At 38.2% G+C, this 19,158-nt stretch overlaps 1 protein-coding gene across 4 annotated transcripts in view; it reads right to left on the bottom strand.

Annotated features, from left to right (window-relative positions):
* Positions 1 to 19,158, bottom strand: part of LOC117823171 (protein argonaute-3) — a 58,123-nt gene that overhangs the window by 12,129 nt on the left and 26,836 nt on the right. For 2 of the 4 annotated variants that reach the window (XR_004633331.1, XM_034698255.1), the window contains exons 2-15: positions 18,597 to 18,768; positions 18,317 to 18,437; positions 17,875 to 18,083; positions 17,002 to 17,138; positions 10,400 to 10,534; positions 10,136 to 10,223; positions 8,241 to 8,388; positions 7,927 to 8,046; positions 5,263 to 5,406; positions 4,335 to 4,468; positions 2,463 to 2,647; positions 1,838 to 1,997; positions 1,291 to 1,381; positions 550 to 744 (exon numbers count right to left, since the gene is read on the bottom strand). Coding sequence is in view for 3 of the 4 variants with exons in the window: in XM_034698255.1 (XP_034554146.1) it covers positions 550 to 744; positions 1,291 to 1,381; positions 1,838 to 1,997; positions 2,463 to 2,647; positions 4,335 to 4,468; positions 5,263 to 5,406; positions 7,927 to 8,046; positions 8,241 to 8,388; positions 10,136 to 10,223; positions 10,400 to 10,534; positions 17,002 to 17,138; positions 17,875 to 18,083; positions 18,317 to 18,437; positions 18,597 to 18,768 (2,039 nt within the window). In the remaining variant the exon portion in view is untranslated. The remainder of the gene's footprint in view (positions 1 to 549; positions 745 to 1,290; positions 1,382 to 1,837; positions 1,998 to 2,462; positions 2,648 to 4,334; positions 4,469 to 5,262; positions 5,407 to 7,926; positions 8,047 to 8,240; positions 8,389 to 10,135; positions 10,224 to 10,399; positions 10,535 to 17,001; positions 17,139 to 17,874; positions 18,084 to 18,316; positions 18,438 to 18,596; positions 18,769 to 19,158) is intronic. The other 2 variants (XM_034698256.1, XM_034698257.1) reach the window with 2 other exon arrangements.

Raw genomic sequence — 19,158 nt, forward strand, 5'->3', positions numbered from 1 at the left:
TACTTGGGAATGCTGCTCTTTCTACATATCCTTACCAGTAAAAACTACAAAGCTAAAAGAAGATTGTAACGGACTACCTCCATGTTAAATATCTACATCCATATGCAAAGAAGAATACATATGTAAAGGCAGATTATGAATGAATATTTGTGTGTGACCTGTGTCAGTATTTAAGGTTGTACGGGGTTATTGGCGGTCATTTTGTATTTAAGGTAGGAACCTGTGTTGTGTCGTCAGGTGTTCCGCCCAGAAAGGTGAAACAGTTTTTGACCACTGAAGCAGCATGGTGCTGCGGGAGTTATGTGTTCTTTTGTGAAATGTTATGTATTGGACACTGTTGGAGCACAGATCATGGAAATAAACGGACCGAGAGTTCAACATGCAAATATGACTTGGACTTTCATTCATGAAGCACGGTAATTTGCACCGCGTCAAATAGGTATTCCAGTTGCAGCGCCTCAGTGGCTTAAAGTTTTGGCTTGGCCTCTACAAAATATACAAGCTGAAATGAGTCTTTTTGAGTCTTTGTGAAAGACAATGGGAGCTGACCTGTCTGAACTGGCCTTCTGAAACTCCGTCCCTGTAGAAAATGATCCGGGTCGGCTTGTAGCGGGTTGACTTGTAGAACTGGATGAGCAGCTCCCGCACCATGGAGGCCAGGTCCTGGATGACCTCCTGCCTGGGCCTCTGGACCCGGACAGTGGCACAGTACCTGCTGGGGTGGGCGTCCATACTGCCGACCACCTGGAGGAGAAAGAGAAGGGTGGAGGGATGATTAGTAATCCCATGCAATCCAATCCACTTTATTTATATAGCCCATTTAGAAAAAACAATCAAGTTTAGCACACATAAAATGCTGTCAGAAAAAAAAAAAGAATGATAATAAAAACACATATAACACTTTACAAAATGGGTTAAAAACATAAAAATAAATAAATAATACAAAATAAATAAATAAAAAAAAACACTAAGAGCAAATAAAAATCCAATAAAATAACAGACAGAGACAGACACCACACAACTCTCATGCTGGGTTAAAAGCCAAGGAGTAAAAATATGTTTTAAGGCAGGATTTAAAGGTTGTTAATATTGGAGTTAATCTAATATGAGGGGCAGCTCGTTTCACAGTTTGGGGGGCCACTGCCGAGAAGGGCATGAAGGGCAGTAAGGGCATGGTAAGAGTGCAGGAAAGAGACATACAAAGAAAATTTCATTCAACGACAGTGAATGAAAGATACAGAAACAGCTGTTTGAGGTGAGAAGGTAAGATGGAAGGGAAGGAGAACTCACTGCTGCTATCGAAGGCTTCTTCCCATCACCAGCAGGTGGATGTGTAACATCTGCTCCCAAGAAGATGACAGGCTGCTGAAACACTGATGGTCTGTTCATTGAGAAACAGAAGAAAAATCATTAAATATATTCTGTCACATGATTCTGTAGAGACTGTTTTCATGTTTGTTACTGTAGCGTGAAACCTGTACAAACACTTGAAACCTTTAAATATTTACCCTCTGGTTTATTATTTAATTGTTATTGTATGCATGTTATTTCATATGATCTTGATATATTTCTTTCCTCTTTTAACATACTAAAAGCCCAACTAGAGTCAGGAGTTGGAAACTAGCAATAGCTATAATCTCTATATGTGAAGCATCAGTTCCTACAGCTGTTTTTAGCAAGCAAAAGTAGTACTATTTAATTTGTAAAAATAAAAGCCAGTGTACCTGTTACAGTCTTTTTCTGGTACAAATAATAAAAAACAATTACTAACAACAATTCAACGGTATCACTCCCGTTCCTTGTCTCTCAATTTGGAGGGAAAGAGAGCATAACTGACCGTTGATGAGGCACCAGGATGTTGTTGATGCCTCCCAGCTTCACGTTGATCTTGAGGCAGAGGTTGGAGAGGGTCTGAGGTGACGTCTTCACCACGTTCTTCACCTGCACGCACTGCGTGGCCATGCCTAAGAGGGTGTCTCCCACACGCTTTACCTCCGCTGTGGGTGTAGAAAATAGAAGGAAAGGGCATGCGTTTTACATTTTTACAGATTAGAAACCCAAAAGAAGAACAGACAGCTAGTGGTTCTCAAACTTTGACCATGAATAAAGAGATTTAGGATTTAGCATTTAATAAGAAATGCTATCTAAATCAGGATGAGTGATCTAAATCAACAAGTTGGGTAACATTTGAAAAATTCCCAGTGAAGAATAGAGATGTATGGAAACACTTCAGGATTTATGTTTTAGGAGGATTATTGTTTGAAAGCACGTGTTACAATAGAAAAAATATTTTGCAGTCTCTTCAAATCACCTCTTTCATTTCATACATTTGTGAAGCTGAGCAGGAGAGAACATTGCAGCAGCACTCAGTCCTAGAATAGCATTAGTGCTTCCACACAGTCCAAACCACAGGCATATCTATAGACTCTAATATAATATTCAATTTTAAGCAGTTTTCTGACCATAAACGGGAGTCTTTCCCGGCAGGATGACGATGATGAGCTGCAGCCCGGCGTAGGTGTTCTTCAGGTGTCTGAACATGGGCTCCACGCTGTCCGCTCCCTGGGCATATTTGCAGAAACATGGCTGGCCCTGGATGGGCATCCCTGCATCCTTTGAGATCTTGCGCAGCTGGTCCGTGAAACTCCTACACAACAGAAGACACAGGAGGGAAGGAAGGCGAGTCATTACAATATTGGAGTCAGCTACATGTGGAGATGTAGGCTGGTGCATATTGAAAGAAGCCTGGTCACATGCTGAATATTGTCTGCACAACATACTGTACTATCAGATGGTAATTCAGGGATGGTTGACACATTTTAAATAGTGAAATTAAAATGTTTCACCAGTTTTTTAATAAACTGAAGTTCCAAAAAATCAACTATTAATGTGTTATTACATTTTCCATGTAGGGAAAATTGATCTCCTTTAACGCAGCTGCATATGGAGATGTAGGCTGGTGCATATTGAAAGAAGCCTGGTCACATGCTGAATATTGTCTGCACAACATACTGTACTATCAGATGGTAATTCAGGGATGGTTGACACATTTTAAATAGTGAAATTAAAATGTTTCACCAGTTTTTTAATAAACTGAAGTTCCAAAAAATCTACTATTAATGTGTTATTACATTTTCCATGTAGGGAAAATTGATCTCCCTTTAACACAGCACAAAGCAGGTTGAAGTTTTAAGGTACATTTTTAACATTTGCAAGGGACTACATAAGAACACTTCACTTTTGTAACTTATGTACAGCTAAAAAAAATGCTATTTGCAAACTGTTGAGATAAGAGATGCCTTGGTGTAAAAATGTGGGCTCTTTTGGTCAGAGCACCTACACTTTGGAACATCCTGCCAGATGAGATCAGACTTGCAGAGTCAGTCTGTTTTTTTATTTCATCACTCAAGACACATTTTTATGTATGTATGTATGTATGTATGTATGTATGTATGTATGTATGTATGTATGTATGTATGTATGTATGTATGTATGTATGTATGTATGTATGTATGTATGTATGTATGTATGTATGTATGTATGTATGTATGCTTTTAGTTCAATGTTATTACTTCATTTTTTTACTTTCCTTTTTAATTTTTTTTTAATATAACATTTTGGCTTTTACACCTTTATTTAGAGAGAAGAGGACAGTGGATTTAGCATGAACTCAGGAAAGAGAGTGGGGGAATGACATGTGGGAAAAGTGGCCACATGCTGCATGCCCGCTATATTTGCACACGACTTCATCATTAGGTTAAATCTGCGCCAATTTTGCATTTTTATCTGGTGTTACTGCCCAATGTGAAGGTTTTTGTTATCTGTAATATCTATATTATATCTTTAAACTCGTAAAGACACATTTACTTTAACAGGCCTTCGACTCACCTTGTACAGACTAATGTTTTAATTATGTTATTGTCTGTTTCTTTTACAGTTTTATGATTTCATTTTAATGTTTTACAATTTCACTGTAATTTGAATATTTTTCCTGTGAAGCACTTTGTGATTTTATTCTATGAAAGGTGCTATCCTATATAAAATGGACTTACTTACCTACTTATTACTTACTATACAGATAAAGTACTATTATTATTATTGTTTTTATTATTATTTATATGGCTTAAGGTCTGTTTAAACAAAAATATATAAACAAAGTCACCTTCATTTCAATCACGTATTTGTAAGACAGAGTTTTGAAAATTAATCCCACTTTGAGACTTTGAAAAACTTAGTGACATTAGCATCATATTTGCACAGTGGCTCTGGACACTCAGATAGGAAATTCTTCGATCAAACAGAGCTCAGACAAATTGCATAATAAATAATCATACTTGAGGATTTCCTCTCGACACTGCCTCTGTGTGGCAAAGCAGGCAATGGCCCACATCTTGATCTCCACCCCGGTGTGGAACTGCTTCCCCCTCATGTCCCATACCCCGTGGCTGGGCGTGGCTACCGTGCGGTTCTGAAACAACATTGCAGTCTCACCACATGTACTCATGATTACATGGACAAACAGTCACTTTCATACTGTTCATACAGGCTCACGATTAAACAGAAAATACAAGGGTGTACAAGCTCATGTTCAAACACACACACCTTCACTTTCTAAGAATCAATAGAGTGCATTCACACTCTATAACCGGACCTCAATGAATCAACACTACTTCATAGGACAGAAAGTCCCACTATGGAATGGAAAAAGAAACATGCGTTTGCAGATGAGGAAGAGTGATGCATTGTGGGATTCAATGTGTTGTATATGAAACAATATCTTATGGATGTACTATGCACAAATAGTGTGCATAAGGATGTTATATGTCTCAGCATCACACACACGCACACACCCTGTGTGCCTAAGCAAAGGTGTGTCTCCTCAAAGAGAATGAATAAACAGATGTTAATAAGCGCTGTGGTTCAGTCTCAATTCATTACTTCTGTACTTCATTCTCTTTCTCTGAGAATTATATTAGGGAGAAGTTTCAGACTTAAGATCCGCACTTAGGGATCTATTTAAATAACGTTAAGGTAAACCATGATCTTTGTTCAATTCCAACATGATCCATGATTTGTACTGTTCTCAAAAACTCCTCCGCAATTTGAGACTCAACCACAAAAAAAGACAAAGAGACAAACACCATGAAGACCAAACAGAAGCCAAAGTTAGTTCCCCTCAGAGACAGAGTGAGATATAGTCTGAGGAAGGGGAGAGCGTGTCAGACAAACAGAGAGAATGGGCGTGATTTAAAGGAAGGGTACCATAAAGTGCTCTGTGCTCACCCTGCCGCCGTACTGCAGCATGGGGGCGGGTAGCACTCGCCCCGTCACGTGGGCCATCTCGTCGCGCACTTTGAACTGGAACTCCTGCACGAAAGGGTCGGCCTCGTAGTTGGCACTGCGCACCTGCAGGGGAGAAAGATGGAGAGGTCGGTCAGGCTGTGGGAGACAAGGACAACATCACCTAAAAACCATTCGAGTAAAGAGAGATTAGAATATATAGTCATGGCTGATAGTTTAGTTTTGTTTTGCTTAAATGAGTAATTCAATGTGTTTGGATATATTAGGTTGCAACCAGGAGCTTGTTAGCTAAGGGTAGCATGAAGACTGAAAACAGGATGAACTAGATGCCATGACTATGTCCACATGCTTTTTTGTTTGCTTTTTTTTTTTTCTTACAGTATTTTTTTTTTAATGTTATGTTTCTAAAGTGTCTTATGTGTTTTATCATAATTACTTTTTTACAGTGTTTTTAATTGCTTGTGTCTTCATTTATATTTTTAGTGTTTTTAATTATTTTTTAAAGTGTCTTATTTGTTTTTATAATTACTTTTGTACTGTTTATGTATGATTTTAATCATTTTTTAAGTGTCTTGTGTTTTTTCATTAACACTTTTTTTCTGTTTTTTCTTTTTTTAAGTATTTTCGAGTGTTCTGTGTTTTATCATTATTACTTTTTAGTGTTTTTTTGTGTTTTTAATCACTTGTGTTTCATAATTTATACCTTTTTTACAGTGTTTTTAATTATTATGTAGTGTTTTTTATTAACACTTTTTTTCATGTGTTCTACCATTATTACTTTTTAATGTTTTTAATTGCTTGCGTTTCATCATTTATATTTTTAAGTGTTTTTATTTTTTTAAGTGTCTTTTGTTTAATCATTAACACTTTTTGCAGTGTTTTTCTGTTTTTAAACTATTTTTATAGTGTTCTGTGTTTTATCATTATTACTTTTTTTTAGTGTTTTTATGTTTTTAATCACTTGTTTTTCATCATTTATACCTTTTGTACAGTGCTTAATTATTGTGTCTTGTGTTTACTTTTTTTTAGTGTTTATATGTGTTTTTAATTATTTTTTGAATTAAATATAAATATTATCTGTTTTATCATTATCATTTTTTACAGTGTTTTTATGTTTTTTTCATTATTTTGTTACTTGTGTTGTTTTATGTGTTTATCATTATTAATTAATTTGTTTTGTTTTTTTACAGTGTTTTAAGTTCTGGTCTTTTAACTTATTTTACTTCACTGTGTAGCACTTTGGTAAACTGTTGATCTTTTAAAAATGTGCTGTACAAATGAAATAAAGTGGATTGGATTAGGTTTGGATGCAACACAATCATACCACCAACATCTCTAAAGCTCATTCAATAACAAGTAATATCTCTTTCGTATAATTGCTTATGTTAATGCTCATCCCCCGAAGGGCCACAACTCTCTGTATCTGCTGGCCTGTGTAGCGGTATTAGTTTTACTTCATGCAGTTTCACTTCTGTATTCAGAACTATTTTGTTTTTGTTACTTCTTAGTAAAAGAAATGAAACATTAAGTTTGTGAGATGCCTACAAAGTGTCTCTGTCAAACTGACTGCAGGCACACAGTGCATGATCAGCCCAGCAGGCACGATACCCAAATTTAATATAGAATTCATTATGTAGTTCTGACACACACTTCTTATCTGCTTGTTTTGCGCTTTTCTGTCTCTCAACCTTGTCTTTTCCACCCACACTCGGCTGTCAGTGTGAAGCGACACTGCATCTAAATGAAAACGCCACCACAGCGGTGTCTACAATAATTTCCTGGAAGCCAGTCCAGTTATTTTGCTCCCGAGTGAGGAGATAAGGAGACGAGGTTTAATAAGGTAACAACAGGTACTAAAATGTGCATCGCTAATCTGATGGTTGCTGGAGACAGAGCGCAGCATGTCAGCTTTCCCACAAACAATGTGAGGCAGAATGTGCAGCAGCCTCGCACACACACATTACACCATTAAAGCCGTCACTGCTCAGGCTTTTTGTTGACCCTTGGTAGGCCTGTCAGATCTGCATTTCAATTTCCAGATGTGATGCATGAGCACAGAGACATGCCTCCTTTAATGATGTACAATGGGAATCTCTGAGAGGTGATTACCAAACAAGCAATTTGATCACAGGATGAGCAGCATGGCAACCAAGCATTAGCAAGCCTAGCAACAAAAGCGTTTCATAACACTGCTGTGTGTCTACCTAAATAGTAATCAAATGTAAGGTGCTACAATTAACAAACAACTAATGCTTAAAATAATCCATGACTTGAGAACATTTCTATGGGAATCGAGACTTAATAGTGCTCATTTGTAGCCTCTCAGACAGCGTAATGGCTTTATGTGCATGCACACGTAATTAAATTGAGAGCGTAACGAAGGCTTTGACTTTTAACCACGTACATTAAAACTTAAACTTCACTACTTGCGCCAGTGTACAACATGAGAAGATGTTCTACTCGACATATTTTTGTAAAGAAGTGGAACAACCATGAAGGTAAATAAGTGTTTCACCGCTGAATTTCAAAAAAGTTGCTCCTCCGTGTCGTTTTACTTTTTAATCAGGGCGTCTGCAGTGAGACGGCAGAGATCCTGACTCAGCAGGTGTCTTGCTTTAAACTCACCAGCCTGCTGATCTCCTCCTGCCTGTCTGGTGCAGAGCGAGCTGTGGCTTTGATCATCGTGGAGGTCTGATTATCTGTCAGCTTCTTGATGCACCTTTGACCAGCTACAATGTTACACACCTGCAGGGAAAACAAACAGGGATTTTACAGTCAGCGAGGGATTCTGAAGGAAGACTAAAACTGTTTCTGCAGCCGCCTCAATTCATGATGTATACAGCTGTTACACATGCATGAATGAGAGACGCCCAGTGGCCTTATACAATTAAGATTGAATTTAATTTCACTAACAATGAGGAATAACCAAGTTCTCTCACCTCCAGAGGCAGGTAGGTATGCTTCTGCTCCTGGCCCACCTGTAGACAGGGCAAGTGTGGGTACTTAAGCTGCAGGTTGTACTTCTCCCTGAAGTAGTGGGCTACAGTACGCTCTACAGTCTGACCATTTTCCAGCTGTAGAGGGAACCTGGGAAGATAAAAGATCAAAAGTGCATTTAAAAAAAGAATGCACCACTTTTATTGGATGACACAGCTGAGGGGAGACAGGAAATGAGGAGAGTAGAGAGCGAGGGTGACGTGGAACTGCTGTGACGAGGACTACAGCGTCTGTACATGAGGCACATGCTTTAAATACTGAACTTAATCCCTAATAAAGCAATCTTAACCTATCTGTAAAAATATCAGAGCTGATTAAGCCACATTTTAATTGATTAATAATCTGGCTACATGTGGCTAAATCAGCCAAATCATTGTTTACTTTATATGTTGAAAATGTGACACCATAATACAGATGTCTTGTATTGTGTTTGTATGTGAGGCTGCTCTGTCTGAAATTCTGTGAACTGTGCTGCTGCCTATCTAATTTATTTAATGTATTTTAATTTGAGTTTATTTGATTAGGACGATGCAGATTAATAAACATTTCAACAGTGTGCCTCAATGTAAATATGCCGGAATTAGCACAATGGCTAAATTTCATCCGTAGTCCTAAGGCAGGTACTCGCATAAAACAAAAAACAACAAGTTTTAGAATTACAGGATGTCACAAGACAGTTAACAGGACACTACACGAACTGACTTACAAACAGATTTTACATACAAAACGTTTGTGACATTATACAAATCAGGATGGAAGGTGAGGCCAAAGCCTGCAGGAATGGGCATCAGTTGAGACAACAGATTATACACTAGTGCGTGACTGGTTTGTTTTTAATGTTTAACTGGTTTTTTTTTTAAGGTAGAGTAGTTCTCAAGCTCCCTAATGTGAGCTGGTAGTTTGTTCCAGGAATGTGTGCCTCTGACAGGCACTACCATTTGGCTGAATTTGGTTTTACGTCTCAGTATCTTGGCTAGGACGCTCTTGAAAAAGAGATTTTGAATCTCAATGAGTTTCTTTCCAGGATTAATAAAGGTAGAAAAAATAAATAAATAATAAAAATGTACATTTAATATATTTTGTATAAAATGCAAAGCTATAAATTGTCTATAACTGTAAAAAAATCAAATCAAATCAAATCTAAATTTAAGTATTTTTTGTACTTAATTTTTTTGTGTGGAAAATAGGAAAATGAGAGAAACGTAAAACCATGTTCTGTAACGACTGATCACTCAGAGTGGAGCAGAATAAGATGATAATAAGTTGATGATAGAGGAAGGAATAAGTGGGACCTCTACATCCAAACAGAGCAGCAAGGAAACAGCACTAAACTGCTTTTTTAAAGTCATATAAACAAATAGTTACTGAGTCAGAATAGCTTACTCCAAACAAATGTGTAGAAATATAACAGAGGATACCCTCATTATCTTTTTTATGTTACATTTTTGAGGTTTGATTCAACGTCTTCATCACAAGTGAACATTATATTTTATATTTTTCAGGAAATTAGCATTAATGTTGTCAAAGTATTCATGTTGTAGAACATATTCGTTTAGCTAGGTGTACTGAAAGAACTGGTAACTGAATCAAAGTTGATCAACATATATGACATCATGCATCAGCAGCCGAAAACCTCACTGTTACTATTTTACTGATGTAATATCTTTATCCTTGCCAAACAGCACATGACTAATATCATCCGCATGGTTTTCAGATGAGTCAACCACTATCTGTTTTGTTTGGTGGTACATTGGTGATCGCATCCTACACCAATCCCACCCCCACACCCCGCCCTGTCTCCCGTTCCCCCACCCAGCCGCCCCGGATGCTGACTCACGTTTGATGGCTGGCAGGCCGGCGGGTCACGTTGCAGACGCGGTACTTCCTCCGCATGGTTCCACAGTGCGTCACCTCTACCTTCAAACCTGGTGAATAATACAAAGTGGAGGAGAATTAAGAGTGTGTCTGTGAGTGAATGGCTGCGACATGTGCTCTGCCTGCTCCTGCTCAAACTCCCACGCGCACATAATGCACCTTTATTCATCTCATTTAAGTCTCTCCCTCGCATGCTGCCAGTTAGTCTCTGCTTGCTCATCATTACCTTTGATTTCTTTGGTGAATTTGACCCGATGTGAGTCTGTGAGAGGGCGAGGCTGCTCGTCTATGTTGTGGATGTCCAGCACTTCACACATGAACTGGATGACTGGCTGGGCCTTATAGAAGGCGGTGGCAGACACTGCAGGGTAGAGGAGGGACATTTAAGAGAGGATGAAAAATCACAACATGATACATTTGATGCAACATTGTTATACCTTTGTCTGCAGCTACATCACAGTTTAATCTGACTCCATGCATGTTTAGTGTCTGAAAGGAAAAAGTTATTTTCTTCTTCAAAATTCTGTATTTTAATCAAGACTGCAAAGTGAGTCGCTACAAGCAGTGTTGTTTGAGCAATCTAGACATTAAGTAAAAAAAAATAAAAGGAGGCAGAATGAAACAGAAATGAAAAGTGAACTTCTGATCCTTCCACTGCAGTTACACTAATGAACAAATGAACACACCCATAAGTCTGCACAATTCTGCAGGAAGGTGCCAGATTATGTCTGAATGCATCTAAAGAGCACTGATCATCTTGTCCTCCTGCATCTCTGCACTGCGCTCCCTAAAACAGAGACAACGACCAGCAGCTGCTTGTGAACTTCTAATGAAGATTGAAATAGTCTGGAAAAAGTTTGAGTTTGAAAAAATGAAGCCAATGCAGAAGAGCAGAAACTGCAGAAGAGCCTCCAAAAGCAAAGGTCTAAATTATGATTTTGCTCTCTGTAGCTCATTTCTTTCTTCCTAACAACTAAACAGGGAGGAGATTTTTTTAACTCATTCATCTAAATTGTTTTAACTAAAAGTTGCGCAATATGCATGCTCCCTTTGAAGGATGTAGCCCCTGCCTGGAGTGCATAATTAGCGTTGTGGCTGATTTAACTGATAGGCAGACGTTTTGTAGCTGTTTGCCAAATGGCTAGGCTGCAGCTTCAACTCCACCTCTTTGGAAGTTTCAAGATTAGGGACCGCCATCTCTGAAATTCAGATCCCCTCGTCAGAAACCGATGATTGACATCACTGAGACTACATCCACGTTTTATAGAGTCTATGCACTGATCATCTTGTCCTTCTGCAACTCTGCACTGCCCTCGATAACACAGAGAGACACAGATGAGCAGCTGTTTGTGAATCCATGACACAGAAAGCAGAGGGATGGAGAATGCAGCGTCACCTGGTCTCTCTTTTTTGTGAGTGTGAAGGGAAGCCTTTTGAATTAGAAAGAACAAATTACTCTAAAACATCCGTTTTTGTTTTCAATTTTCCGTCATGTGGAACAAACATCATGTGTTCTCATATCACATTCATCTATCAGGGAGGTGTTTTAAGTTTAAAGCATGTTTCGAGTTGAATCAGCTGGTTAAAGGTGTTGCGCACAGCAGAGACCTTCAGCTGGCGGCTGTGCATCACGGCGCCACATATGCTTAAAAGAGGATTAATGCGCAACTGCTGCCAACAACGACACTGACATGAAGGTTGACAACTTTAGATTTACATTTCCCTACCTTTAGATACAAAGCCAACAGACTAGTGGGAATTGCTAGTACGCTATGTTTGCAGACCAGCAACATCAGAGCCGTCTGGGCTTTTCTGCCACTGGACTGATTATGACCCGGTCGCGCTCCCAGCTGTGAACACGTTTATTTTTCTCAATAAGAACAAGTAGGCAGAAAACTGGACACTGTGAGTCTGAAGCACGTTTCTGTTAGTATTATGAGCCTTCACATTTTAGGACTATGTCTGTGGAGAATATTTTTATGATCCTGATCGTTAATAATCAGTGTTAAACATGTACCCGTATTCATTACCGTCAGTTATACACATTTTGTTGCTGTAGAAAATATAATTTAGGGAGAAAACAAATGGATTTGGCATTGTTTTTGACGTAAGAATAATACGTTTTTTTTTTAAATTGATAAATCCATAATTGATCGTTAACATTTACAAAAATCAATCAAGGAAAATGTAAAATGTAGATCCCTAATCCCTAATATTGAAAATATTGTGACATAAAATCATGTTGCCTTAGAAAGCATATAGAAATTAGCAGAGATTATTTTTCTATCAGCATTATTTTATTACATTTAGCATACATTTAAAAGTAATTCATGACTTTAAAAGTACTTCTTTACCTTTCTTTGTACAGATAGTATTTTTATTTTTATTTAGAATTTTTTGATTTAGGTTTATATTTTTATTGTCCTTACTGTCTTGTTGTTTTAAGTACCAGTGTTCCATTCACCACATCAAATTCCTTGTGTGTGCAAGCTCACTTCTTTCCTTGAATCTTGAATCTATTACAAATGTGTTGATATGAGTTACGTGACTGTTCCAGCACTGTGTACATGTTGGTCATGAAGAGGTTTATGATCTCACTTTATTTTCTCTAGAGCTTTTCTTTGCCTCAGTATCACTTAAGTAAAAATGTATGATGTTTATTCTCATAATGTGTTAAAATGCTGTCATGATAACTCTCATAATAAAATGGTACTCACTTCGTAATACTCACACAATAAACTGCAAAACAGCTTTTTGTATCAAACTCACTGCATGAATACTTGATGGCCTCTAACCCAGAGGGGGATTATGGGTTCTTTAATGTGCGATGCAGCGCTTATGAAAGCCTCAGTTAAAGCTAATCACACAGTATATGCTTAATGTAATGCTACTTTACATTTATCAGGGTTCATTCAGCTCACCCTGCAGAATGTGGTGCATCAGGAGCCACTCACTAAACACAGGAAGCAGCACAAAGTCCCCTTTGTTCTCTCATATGATGCTTTTTTCTAAACAAATGGAAAGTCTGAGGCACTGAGATTTTAAAACACCATCAGTGACACGGCCGAGCGAGACGACATCAGAGAGAAATTAAAATCTAGGGGAGAAAAAATAAAAAACAAGAACAGACATGGGCGAAACACAAAGAGAGATCAAACGCAATCCAAAAATGGTCATGAAGAGATGGAGCGGGTGCGTTGTCGAGGAAGTTGTTGACAGAAAACCTGGCTCAGCTGAAGTGATGTAAGCAACCTTTCTCTGCCGGTGTGTTTGATGAAAGCAGAACTAGCACACATCCGCGAGTGATGCCAGACGAGGTAGCTGTTGACTGCGTTAGACAAAGAAACACCTCAGGTTTTTTCTTTATAATGCATGAGTCTCTCACCGCTGTCAGGATGTGACATCACTCCCGGTTGTTTTGCCCACGCACTGTAGCGTTACTTCAGTGTATTTGGAAGTGTTTATGAGTCATTCATGCAAAGTCAGATTAAAAAGGTCTCATGTCTCTGAGAGCGTTTAACAACTTGTCGTTATCTGATTTTTGCACACTTCATCTGAGCTTGAATTGAACATGTATTTGACTATGCTGCATATCTGGGTGTTGGCTTTGAGAACACACAGAGATGTACATAAGAGTGAGGAAACAAATGCTGGTTTGTCTCCAGAGAGAGACTTGAGGCGATTTCCAAGGATGACAGGGCGGGAAAACGAGACAAAAGAGAGAGAGAGAGAGAGAGAGAGAGAGAGAGAGAGAGCAGAGAGCGCAGAGAGAGGGAAACCTTTCAAATCCAGACGGAGACTTCAAGCACTTGGAGCAAAACAAAAGCTGTCTCAAGGAAATACTCCACACAGCTACCCTCCTGACCCCAGCAACACCCACCAGTCTCACTCTTGAAGGCACAACCACACACACACACTCTTGCTGCTCTCTGTCTCCACAGCAACCGACTAGTCATCCCCCATCCAGCCAAAAAGCCATCTTCCTCCAAGTTCCTTTGGTCTCCTGCAAATTCCTGAAGAGTGCATATGGTCCAACACGTTCTCCATCGCCCTTTCTGCCACTTACTGCCCACGAATATAAACAGACTGAAATCATGTCTTTAAACTGACCTTTTCTCCTGATAAGACACTGCTGCTAAAAATAATTCACTAACTACATCTTCCATTTCATAAGTTTTCTACAAACTGCCTCTAAAGGAGCAGGTTTGGCTTCATTTTGACAAACTGTGACACTAATAACATTCCTTCACTATGTGAAGCTTATAATGTGCTGCTTCAGAGGAAAATGTATTTGTTTACTAACACACAAAAAAAATAATTATCCAAGCAGAATTCCATATTTCTATTTTTGTATTATTGAACTACTATTTTTTTAATGTAAAAACTACCTCTGCTACTCACCACTGCACTTTATCATATTATTTTAGCCTGTACATATTAGTCATGCCTATTTGTTGTTCTTTTGTATTTATAGCTGATGTTATTGTTATTATTTTTATTTTATTTTTATTTGTAGGTCTTATTCTTATGCCTTGTACAAAGAGAGCACAGTTGACCAATTTCCTTGTGTGTTCAAGCATACCTGACCAATAAAGCTGATTCTGATTCTGATTCTGATTCTGATTCAACCACAGCTTCAGCATCCAATACGAAGGGAAGTCTGGAGAGTCCCTCACGGATTCTTCTCTTATAAAATCACTTATAAAATCGCTTATTTATGAGCACAACATTTAAGGCCTGTTAAATACAGCAATTAAGTTCCCTCAATCACAAACTAGTAAAAGCAAATCGGCAAGGCACCACTAAAAATAGCCTGCAACATGGAGGCTCTGTGTCATGTGTTTAATTATTAAAATCTAATTTCCTTTGCAGTGAAAGAGAAAGACAACTGACACCAATATTTCAGTGTGTTTTCTTTCTTTCTTTCTTTCTTTCTTTCTTTCTTTCTTTCTTTCTTTCTTTCTTTCTTTCTAATGAAGATTGAAATAGTGTGGAAAAAGTTTGAGTTTGAAAAAGGAAGCCAATGCAGAAAAGCAGAAACTGCAGAAGAGCCTCAAAAAACAAAGGAACCCCATTAGAGCCCTCATTAAAATGTTCAAAGCCAGGTCAAAATTATGATTTTGCTCTCCGTAGCCCATTTCTTTCTTCCTAACAACTTTTTGTAACTCATTCATTTTAACTGTTTTAAGACTGAGATTTGTGAAATATGCACGCTCCCTTTGAAGGATGTAGCCCCTGCCTGGAGTGCATAATTAGGGGTGTGGCTGATTTGACTGATAGCTAGCCGTTTGCCAAATGACTTGGCTGCAGCCTCAACTCCACCTCTTTGCAAGTTTCAAGATTAGCCGGGTGTTGGTAAGAGCCAGAACCCTCATACCCCAACACACATTTACCTTCTTTATTTACTTATTTATTTTAATTTTTAATGTTTTCTTATTATTACTATTTATATATTTGTTTTCTTTCTTTTTATTTGTCATCAACCGCCGCAAATGAATAACCACGTTGACTGTTATTCAGCCATATTTGTTTCATTATCATTATGAATATCATATAGATATATTTTAAATATTTTTAAAGGCAAACTCAAGACCTACCTTTTCAGTCTTGCTTTTAACTAAGTTTTAAAGTTTTATTTTTATTCTTAACAGTTTTATCTATTTATTTATTTATTTATTATCTATTTCAAATCTTCTCACTTTTATTCTACTTTATTTATTTATTTATTTACTTATTTATTTATTTTAAGTCTCACATCTTATTTTCTTTTAATGGTTTAATATTTTAGTCTTTTATTATCTTAGAAATGTATTTTACTTTGGTGATTTTAATTTCCTGTTTTGAGTTTTAACATCTTATTTTACCTCCAGTGTTTCCTCATTAAGATAACATGAGAGCGTTTCCTCAGTTCGTTCAGCAAATTATTTAGATTTTTTTATTTATTTATTTAATTTATTTTATTTATTTTATTTATTTTATTGTTTTTATTTATTTTATTACTATTGTTGCATATTGTGTTGTTAACCTTAGGATTGTGGGGTGGGTTTGGGGTCGGGCTGCCTGGGATCTTTTCCTTAATTTATTCTATTTTAAGTTGTTTTTCTTGTGCAGCACTTTGTGTTACAATGTCATTGTATGAAAAGCGCTTTATAAATAAATTCTGATTGATTGATTGATTTTATTATTATTACCCTCTTTCACTGCTTATTGTCTAAAGGTTATTCTTGCTCTATTTTGAATAAACCTTAATTGTTTTTTTTGTCTTCCTCTTATTGTCATTATTGTTATTATTATTGTTATTATGATCATATTATTATTATTATTATTATTATTATTATTATTATTATTGCTATATATTATCATTATCATTATTATTATTATTATTATTATTATTATTATTATTATTATTATTGCTATTATTAGCGTTATTATTATTATTATTATTTTTCTTATTATCATTTTTCTTCTTATTATCATTATTTTAATTATCATTATTGTAATTATTATTATTGTCATTATTATTATCATTATCATTGCTAATCTGTCTACATTTCACTTGGTCACCCCCTTCTTGTACAGCACATTTCTCGCACAATAAAAAAAGGGCCAGTATTCCCAATATGGGGGCCGCTATCTCTGAATTTCAGATTGCCTCTTCAGAAACCGAATGCTGACATCACTGAGACTACGTCCTAGTTTTACACGGTCTATGGTTCGAAACAGTGTGCAAGCAATCTCATTAACTCATTGAGTCATAGCTGTGAGGTGTTATTGTAGAACTGATGTATCCTCAAAGCAAAACCTTTGCAAAGTGGAATTGATTCTCACCGTCAATGTTTAGCATCATCTTCCACATGGCAGGGCGCACAGATTGATGAAAGCCGAACCAAACCTCCCTCCCACCCCCCAGGGGATGGTCATAGCCCTCTGGAGCTGAGAAGAAGGATCGCCCGACTGGAGTGTACCTTGAGAGAGAGGGAGAGGGAGGGAGGTATCATAAGAAGAGAGCAAGAAGAGGTTCGGTTTACATCCTGAATTAGGAATGTGGGTCAATTAATGTTCATAACGGGTCACATAAGAGCTAATTTTTATCATCACCTGGGACTACTGTGGCAAAAAAGAGAAGGAGGTGACACTGCCTGGACCTATCTGCCTTTTATCACTCTGTTCAGGAGTCACATTAACAACTGCAAACAGGATTCATTCTGCTCTTGGATTTTGGTGCTCACATAGTGTCAGGAGGCCAAACACAGCTAAAGGAAAGGTGTCGATATAACTGCGTTTTAATAATGCCTGGGAAAGATTTTCATCAAGAAATGGCGAGATTGTGTTTGATTCGACTCTTGCTGAGGCTCGGGAAAGTGATACCGAATTCAACATGATATGAGGTCCATATTAGCTGTGTTTGATTTCCGTTTGGATCCGAGTGCTGATATTGGTGCCACAACGTCAAAACAAATATTCAGTATTTACTGTGAGTGTCAGAGGGATCATGCTTTCTGTTTGTCTATGTTTGCCGACGGCAGATAAATATAAGGTGATTTTTTTAAAGACACCATCGTTCCATGCTCATCTCTGGAGCCTTCTACAGTAACAACAGGCCTATTTTTGCCTCCAGCTGCCATTAAAAGAGTGATCAACAAGTCTTAGCTATATTAAAAAAAAAAAACAGGCTACATAAAACCCCGAGAGGCTCCTTACTTCATGGAGGGCAGGTGTCGCAGCACCACGTCCACAGCATGCACAGGGTTGGTGCTGATGGGTTTGTCCAGCTCCAGTGGCTCAGGCATGCTGCGTCCGGTCAGCACCTCGTGGAGCATGTGCCAGCTGACCAGAGACACGAACTTGATGGAAACTTTGAAGGGCCGATCTTTCCCTCCTTCCCCCGGAAGAGTGACATCCAAGTCCACCTGGGAGGAAGAAAGAAAGAGGGTTTAGAATCTGTATGTGTCTGCATGTGGATATCCAGCAGTCATGCAGAATTGTTTTTGATTTCACGCAGTTTACCTTCCTCAACGAACTGGAGCTTCTAAGATATAAAGTGAACTTGAACATATTTAGATAGAGATCATATTAACATGGATTCCTCAGCTCTGGTGTGTATGTACACTACACATAAGATATGTCTTGTTTCTCAGCTCACCCCCGCCGGTGCCACAGGCAGTGGATTGGCTGTGTACAGGCTCCTCTTCCCATCATAGACTGGCCTGCGATCCCCAAAGATTGTCACCTTAAAGTGCTGCACCATCGAGTCAACCACCTCCCTGCACAACACACACACACAGTATGATTAACAAATACCATCAAATACATCGGCAATGAGACCACATCTGGATCAACAGTATTTTCAATTCATTTATTATTTGTCATTTCCTTCAGCTGAAGTCAAGATGAAGAGATATCATTCTTAGGGTGCCACCCACCTGTTGACTCGTCGTGGACACTTGTCAGGCTTGATGTCCACCTCGTACAGGTAGACATCCATCTTGGGGATCTCCACCTGGAAGCAGTTGGCCAGCAGCTTGATGGGCTTACCCATGGTGCCATAGCCGGGCCGCCGAGGCATGGCGAATAGGGACTGAGCCCCAACGGCTGCTGAGAGAAGAACAAAAGGAGGAGAGGGTGAATATAGGAAGAGAGACAACTTATTGCAGATCTGATGAGGTCATGAGGAGTTAGGATGTAGGTAGGACATGTTCAATTTCAATATTCAATATTGATGTAATTAAAAGAGACACCACTAATATTGGTGATTGATGTGGACAGATGAAGAAAAGAAGACACTGTACAACAGCCGATACTGAACAATGACAGTACATTTAAAGGGATATACACCTCTTTCTTGAAACCACCCTGTCACTGTTTGCTCGAACTGCTGGTCGGTAATATACACACACTTTAACAAGCTTGTAAGTGCCTGTTAGTGGAAACAACCCTTAACAGTGAAATTCCAAATGTCTAGCTGAGGTGCTGTGTGGGGGAAAC

Source organism: Notolabrus celidotus, chromosome 12, assembly GCF_009762535.1.
Source record: "Notolabrus celidotus isolate fNotCel1 chromosome 12, fNotCel1.pri, whole genome shotgun sequence".
NCBI classification, from domain to species: Eukaryota; Metazoa; Chordata; class Actinopteri; order Labriformes; family Labridae; genus Notolabrus; species Notolabrus celidotus.